At 53.7% G+C, this 7260-nt stretch overlaps 1 protein-coding gene across 1 annotated transcript; it reads left to right on the top strand.

The window, feature by feature from the left end:
* Positions 1–485: 485 nt before the first annotated feature.
* Rsad1 (radical S-adenosyl methionine domain containing 1) lies at positions 486–6894 on the top strand. The gene is made up of 9 exons (XM_059269625.1): positions 486–696; positions 1096–1229; positions 1309–1513; positions 3516–3881; positions 4074–4137; positions 4534–4681; positions 4887–4941; positions 5645–5748; positions 5951–6894. Exons 1-9 carry the CDS (start codon positions 562–564, stop codon positions 6066–6068), a joined length of 1329 nt encoding a protein of 442 aa, XP_059125608.1. The 5' UTR covers positions 486–561; the 3' UTR covers positions 6069–6894.
* The last annotated feature ends 366 nt before the right edge of the window (positions 6895–7260 follow it).

Here is a 7260-nt window from a genome sequence, read left to right as displayed (position 1 = left end):
TGATTATTATTGTGTGTGTTGTGTGCGCACATGAGTTTGGTAGGAGGCACCTGTGGAGGTCATAGGACCACTCTGTGGAGCAAGGCTCTCTCCCGTCACATATTTGTGTGTTCCAGGGACCAGTCAGGTTAGCAGGGCAGCTGTCAGTCAGTTCCTGCCTGAGCCGTAATGTCTGCCCCCTCTCTTGTTTCTTTGAGACAGGCTCTGAGCACGGGGTGGGGCACATAGGTGCCTAAAATCAGGTCATAGTCTAACTGACGGAAGAGACATAACCAAGTCAAGAGTCAATTCAGTGACCTGTGTCTCCTGGCGTTCCGAACTGACTGAAAGAAGAGTTCTTGCATGGGTCATGACTAGGCTGTGAGTACGGCAGTGTCCGGCAGGTGGCGCCGCAGACCCGAGGCCCAGGGCTCTCTAGCCGCGCCGGGAGAGGCAATACGAGGTCACGCGCAGCCCCTCTGACTTCCGCCGGGGCGACCCACGCGGCTCAGCTCGGGACACACCCTTGCTGGGCGCGCTGTCGAGGTCTCGGATCCCTGCCTTCTGCCGCCCTTGCACGCCATGGTTCCCTCCCGGGTCCGGACCGGGAGCTGGGCGGCCGCAGCCAGGGCGGCCCAGCGGCGCCCTCGTGTGGACAGCCCGGGACAGCCTCGGAGTCCTGAGTCCGCGAGCACGCGCGCGGCGCTTTACGTGCACGTGAGTGGTGGGGGGGGGGGGAGGGCAGGAGGAGGCGGTGGCGTGGCTGGCGCTTGTCCCGCTGTTGTTAGTCCACTTGCACTCTTTCCGTGCTCCAACATCACATCTGGCCCTAGTATCTGTCCCCCACGTCCTGCCCCACCGGAAAAAAGTCTTGTGCCAAAAGACCTCCAGAGTGGTGCTCACCAGCTGGGTGACCCTTTGGAATCTGTTTGGTCATTCTGGAGCGGGTGTAGTAATCTCAGCGCCACCTGCCTAGGGGCGCAGAGTGGCTTAGTTGTCGCAGCTTCCGCTGACCAGCCAGAGAAAGGGAATGGGAATGTGTGAGACAAACCCTGGAAGTGTCCTGGGCAGCCCGGAGTCCCACCGCGGCTTGCACACGCACCCCCTTGTCCCCAGTGGCCCTATTGCGAGAAGCGCTGCAGCTACTGTAACTTCAATAAGTACATCCCCCGCGGCGTGGAGGAGGGAGCCTTGCGGAACTGCCTGGTGACTGAGGCGCGGACGCTGCTGCGGCTCAGCGGGGTGCAAAGGTCGGTGTTCAGGGACCGAAGGCAAGGTCTCATCCCTTGGGGCTTGCCCAGTTTTTATGGCTCCATCCTCTTCCTCCAGGGTGGAGTCCGTGTTCTTTGGTGGGGGAACCCCGAGTCTGGCCAGTCCTCACACTGTGGCTGCTGTCCTGGAGGCCGTGGCACAGGAAGCCCATTTGCCTGCAGATTCGGAAGTCACATTGGAGGCTAACCCCACTTCAGCCCCGGGTTCCAGGCTGGCAGCTTTTGGAGCAGCAGGAGTCAACAGGTTGTCCATTGGTCTGCAGGTGACCCATCTCACCCACCCTATCCCAAGTGCACTCAGACCCTAAGGTGGCATTCAGTCATTGGGAAAACATTTCTGGGTACCAGGTCTAGTACACAGCAGACTGTGTAGTAACACTTTTTTTTTTTTTTCCTGTTTTGTCTGTTGCTGTACTGGCCTATACACTTCATGAGGCAGGCTGTGGCATCATCATCATCATCATCATCATCATTTTGTTGTTGTTGTTTTGAGACATGTACCCTGTAGCTCAGGCTAGCCTCAAATTTGATCTGTAGCCAAAGATGACCTTGAGCTCCTGATTCTTCTGCCTCCATCTTCTTAGTTTTGGGATTACAGACCTGTGCAACCATGCCCACTTCATGTGGAGCTGGGGATTGAACCCAGGGTATGCGAGGCAAGCGTTCTATAAACTGAGCTATATCTCCAGCCCTTATTAATAGTATTATTACTTTGAGACCAGAACTCACACTATAGCTCAGGTTGGCCTCATACAGCAATCTCCCTGCCTCAGCTCTCCACCCATTGGGATTACAGGCATGAGGCCTGGCTAGTTTACCCTTTTGTAATCCAGGTACTTAACATAGTACCTGCCACAGAGTAGGTGCTGTGTGAGTATGGATGGGGAGGTGACTCAGTGGTTGAAATGCTTACTGTGCAAGTGTGAACCAAAGTTTGGATCCCCAATGCCCACACCAATGCTCGGTGGCTATGGCTGCCTGCCTGTAATCCCGGCACTTGGAGACACAGACAACCGAGTCCTCCCCTCCCCTCGCTTAATGGGGGCTAGCCAGACTTAACCATGTCGTTACCATGTCAGCTAACTGGTTTTGACTCAGTGACCAAGGGAGCAAAATTTAAGGAAGACTTCCAATATCAACCTTAGGCTTACACACACACACACACACACACACACACACACACACACACGCACACGCACACGCACACGCACACGCACCCGCACACGCACACGCACACGCACCTGCCCCCACCCTCACACATGTGATTGGAGATGGAGGCAGGCCAGCAGCCAGATGGTGGTGTGGTAAATACTGCCTCTAGAGGGAATCTGTAAAGAATGCTAGCGTACAGCCTGAGGGACACCCAGCTTGATGAAATCCCGGAAGCCTTCCTGGAGGAAGTGATGTGTGAGTGAGACAGAGCAGGTGTTTACCTGGCAAGGGGGTGTGGGAGGAAAGGGCACAGGATGTGGAAGAACTTTGCATGTTTGGGGGGAAGCTGTGGCATCCCCTGTGACTGGAGAGGCTGGCGACAAGGCTGCCAGACAGGACCGAAAGCCTTCAGGTCTTGTGGGAGTTTGTGGTTTCTCCCATGGGGAGCCTCTGAAGGTGTGAGTCAGGAGAAATCTCTACTAGGTTGACCTCTGATGTTTCTGTATCCAGTATCTCCATTTACCACAGGGTAGACTACCTAGGGTTTGGGGGCATAACCTGATGGAGGATACATCGTATCTGGATGTTCTTGGTCAAAATGCTTCTCTCACTCTCTCTCTCTCTCCCTCCCTCTCCCTCTCTCTCAAGAGAAGGTTTTCTAGCCCTCTCTGGCCTTAAACTTGTTATGTAGCTGAGGCCAGCTTTGAACTCTTGATCCTCCTGCCTTTACCGCTCCAGGTATTGGGATTACAGATGTGCACCACCACACCTGGCTTCTAATTACAGGGAAACATCAGGTAAATCTAAATTAAGAGACCCTTGGGTCTGGGTGTGGTGGTATACAATTGTCATCATACGAGGCTGAGGCAGGAGGATTAACCTGAGTTCAAAACCAGCCTGAGCCCTTGTCTCAAAAGGAAACAAAAGCACACAACAAGAGAGAGTTCTAGGGATTAAATTTAGCACCCTTCGTGGAGGAGTAGCTCTGGGTACTGCCTGGACCACCTCTACGTTCTCGCTCCCTTCTGTGTGCTGTGTGTCCCTCACGTCTGCGCCCCAAATAAGGCTGAGCCTTTCTGCCTCCCTCGGTTACACCCGACCCTCTCTCCGCAGTCCCTGGATGACACGGAGCTGCAGCTGCTGGGCCGGACTCACTCAGCCGGCGACGCTTTGCAGACGCTGGCCGAAGCCAGGCGCCTTTTCCCTGGCCGGGTGTCGGTGGATTTGATGCTGGGGCTGCCGGCACAGAAGGTGGAGCCGTGGCTTCAGCGGCTTCAGAAACTCCTGCACCACTGTGATGACCACATCTCCCTCTACCAGCTGACCCTGGAGCGGGGCACCGCACTCTTTGCTCAGGTGCAGCAGGGCACCCTCCCAGCGCCCGACCCCGACCTGGCTGCTGAGATGTACCAGGAGGGCAGGACCATCCTTCGAGATGCTGGCTTCCGCCAGTATGAGGTCTCCAACTTTGCCCGGAACGTGAGTGCTGGGCCTGTGGCTGGAGAATGAGTGGGCTGAGATGTGACCGGGGACCGAGGCCTTCTGAAGAGAGGGGCTCCCATCGGGTGCTCTCAGACCTGAGGTGGTGGGATATTCTAATCAGATGCCGCTGGCCCGAATAGAAGCCCGCGCCGCCGCCTTCTGTGCTGACAATTCCCTCCTTCCCCACAGGGGGCGCTCAGTACCCACAACCGGACTTACTGGCAGTGTGGTCAGTACCTTGGCATCGGGCCTGGTGAGTCGATTGTGAACAACCGAAAGCATGATTCAGGAGAGGAACATTCTGGTTGTGTGAACCTGGACTGCACCTTTAGCCACTCAGAGCCCGTATTTCCTCATGCAAAGTACACACACACACAGCCTCTCTGTAGAACCGTGGAATGGGGATCTTCAGGCCTGTGCCGCCTCCTGCCGTGGTTCTGAGTGTGGTGTAGATCAGAAGCCCCTGGGGGCTTGTTGCAACCCAGAATGCTGGCTGGGCCCTCCCTCCGGGACTTCTCAAGGCAGGGCTGGAGCGATTTACATCTATAGTGGTCTCACCCTTTGCAAAGTCCCTGATTTAAATCCAAGAATTCACCATGTTCACTTGTATCAATGTGTGTGGGGGATGGTTGTTTATCGATATTATCAGGAGCCCATGGACGATTCGTGCCCCAGGGAGCTGGATGCCACACCCGGGAAGCACGGATCCAGACACTGGAGCCAGACAACTGGATGAAAGAGGTGATGCTCTTTGGTCATGGCACCCGGAAGCGTGTCCCCCTGGGCAAGCTGGAGCTGTGAGTACCTGAATACACAGGGCTCTTCCTTCACCCAGGGTCTCCTGTACCCCAGAAGCCCCTCCGTGTTTTTACATCTTTATTGCCCGCCTTGTCTCTCTCACTCTGACCATACCATGTGAGTTCGAGCATCACATCACATCCCAGCATTGGGTTTAAAGAACGTGAGATCTCTTCTCTAAGAGCCCATGTGATTTTCTTTCAGGCTGGAGGAGGTTTTGGCTATGGGGCTGCGCACTGATGTGGGGATCACTCATCAGGTAAGGGTCTGGGGGGTTTTAGATACATCAGCTCCTCCTAAGAGTCAGAGAATCAGTCACTTCCCAAACCCTACTCCCTCCATCCTCTGGGTTGGCCACTGGAGGTTGGACCTGGCCAGCTGAAGTCTGATGGCAGAAGCAGTCGGCAGTGTAGTATAATGGTTACGACTATAGACTAGGGCTACAGAGTCCTGGTTCTGTTTTGGTTTCGGTTTTTCAAGACAGGGTCTCTCTGTGTAGCTCTGGCTGTCCTGGAACTCAAGTTGTAGACCAGGCTGGCCTCGAACTCACAGAGATTCACTTGCCTCTGCCTCCCAAGTGCTGGGATTAAAAGTATGTGCTACCAAGCCTGTCCCCCATATACTCTTAAGTACCCTGAAAACTTCAGATGGGAAGTGTAGTAGATAATGGCTGGTCAGATTCAGAGTTACTGTGAATGAAGTCTGGGCTATGAAGCCCTGTCCATCTGAGCGGACAACAAGAGAGAGTAGAAGAGATTTGTCCTCACTAGAAGCTGGGTTTGGGTCTCCACACGCAGTAAGAATGAAAGTGCCCGCTTTCCCTCTGGCCCATTGACCTGTCTGGCCTGGTGTTCATGAGCGTCATTGCTCAGACCCCATACTGGACTTCTCTGACCCCTTTCTGGATCCGGCCACATGGCCCTCAGCCAGCGCATTGCCGTGACTCTTCCGGTCTCTCCTAGCACTGGCAGCAGTTTGAGGCCCAGCTGACCCTGTGGGACGTGTTTGGAGGCAGCAGGGAGGTGAAGGAACTGTTAGCACAGGACCTGTTGCTGCTGGACCACAGGTGTGTTGATGCAGAGGGCCCTGGGGTCCCGGGGAGCCCTGACTACCGAGTTAGGCATGCATGGGAGGGCTGCCATAATGTGTGTGCCTCAACTAAATGTGCCCCTTCCTCTTCAAAGTGGCAGAAACAAGAAAGGGTCTGTGGAGTCCCCGGGGTGCCTGGGCAGGAGTAAGAGTCACACCCAGGCCTCTCGGTTTCCCAGGGGTCTCCGGTGTTCCTGGGACGGTCTGGCTGTGCTGGACTCGCTGTTGCTGACTCTCCTGCCTCAACTCCAAGAGGCCTGGCAGCACAGGACTCCCTCACCTGTGTCAGGAGGATGACCAGCTGTTCCTCATCATAGGGCAGCACCAGTTGGACTTGGAAGGCTGAGCCAGCATGGTGGGCAGCTCTCTTGTGCCCGCAGGTGCCTGCCTCTCTGTTTTAAGTGGTATTGCTGGGCTCTGATATCCCCATGGGGATGGCTCCAGTGAATTGGGAGAGAGGACATCTCTGGTCCAGGAACTGGTATCCACCCAGCATCCCAGGAGTTACAGATCAGCACGTGTTCTCTGCCTGGGATGGACTCACCACTGGCTTTTGTTGGCTCTTTTGGACACCAAAAACAAGCAAGATTTGGAAGTCAGTGTGCAGGGGACTGTGTCCATCAGAGAAGCCTCCCTCATTCTGGAGTAAAGCCCTGAGTTAGCTTGTATGAGTCAACAGAACTAAATCCCCTCCAGGTATCTTAAACAAGAAAAAACATAGGAATGGGATATTTACGAAACCATTTGAGAGGCTGGAGAGATGGCTCAGTGGTAAGAACACTGTGTCTAGAGGATCAGGGTTCAATTCCCAGCAGCCACGTGGCAGCTCACAACTATCTATAACTCCCATTCCAGGGGATCTGGAGCCGCCTTCTGACCTTTGCAGGTACCAGGCACATAATGTAGTATGTGGACATTGATGCAGGCAAAACACTCATATGCATACAATAAAAATAAATATCTTTTTTAAAAGAGATTTTTAGTCAAGGCCATTTGTTGTGCAGAATGTATTCTATACTCTGGGTATGTCTGATTGTTTCCAAAGGGTTGGATTTGAGTTCAACTTTTTAAAAAAATATTTTAATTTTATTTGTCTATCTATCTATCTATCTATCTACCTACCTATCTATTTATTTGGTTTTTGGTTTTTCTTTTTTTTTTTTTTCTTCTCTTTTTTTTTGGTTTTTCGAGACAGGGTTTCTCTGTGTAGCTTTGCGCCTTTTCCTGGAACTCACTTGGTAGCCCAGGCTGGCCTTGAACTCACAGAGATCCGCCTGGCTCTGCCTCCCGAGTGCTGGGATTAAAGGCGTGCGCCACCACCACCCGGCTGGTTTTTGGTTTTTCAAGTCAGGATTTCTCTGTATAGTCCTGGCTGTCCTGGAACTGACCAGGCTGGTCAGAAATCCCCCTGCCTCTGCCTTCTGAGTGCTGGCATTAAAGGCATGTACCACCACCACCTGGCTTTTGAGTTTCTAAAAGGTATTTGTAT

Source organism: Peromyscus eremicus, chromosome 8a (genome assembly GCF_949786415.1).
Source record: "Peromyscus eremicus chromosome 8a, PerEre_H2_v1, whole genome shotgun sequence".
Taxonomy (NCBI): Eukaryota; Metazoa; Chordata; class Mammalia; order Rodentia; family Cricetidae; genus Peromyscus; species Peromyscus eremicus.
The sequence above is the reverse complement of the archived record's forward strand: the minus strand, read 5'-3'. Positions and strand labels throughout refer to the sequence as shown.

What these genes read in the sequence shown, in the direction of transcription:
- Rsad1 (XM_059269625.1), top strand. Translation starts at nt 562, where the DNA reads ATGGTTCCCTCCCGGGTCCGGACCGGGAGCTGGGCGGCCGCAGCCAGG. An exon ending in GGTTGTCCATTGGTCTGCAG is followed by an intron (nt 1,514 to 3,515) that starts GTGACCCATCTC and finishes CTCTCTCCGCAG; the next exon opens with TCCCTGGATGACACGGAGCT. An exon ending in ATGTGGGGATCACTCATCAG is followed by an intron (nt 4,942 to 5,644) that starts GTAAGGGTCTGG and finishes GGTCTCTCCTAG; the next exon opens with CACTGGCAGCAGTTTGAGGC.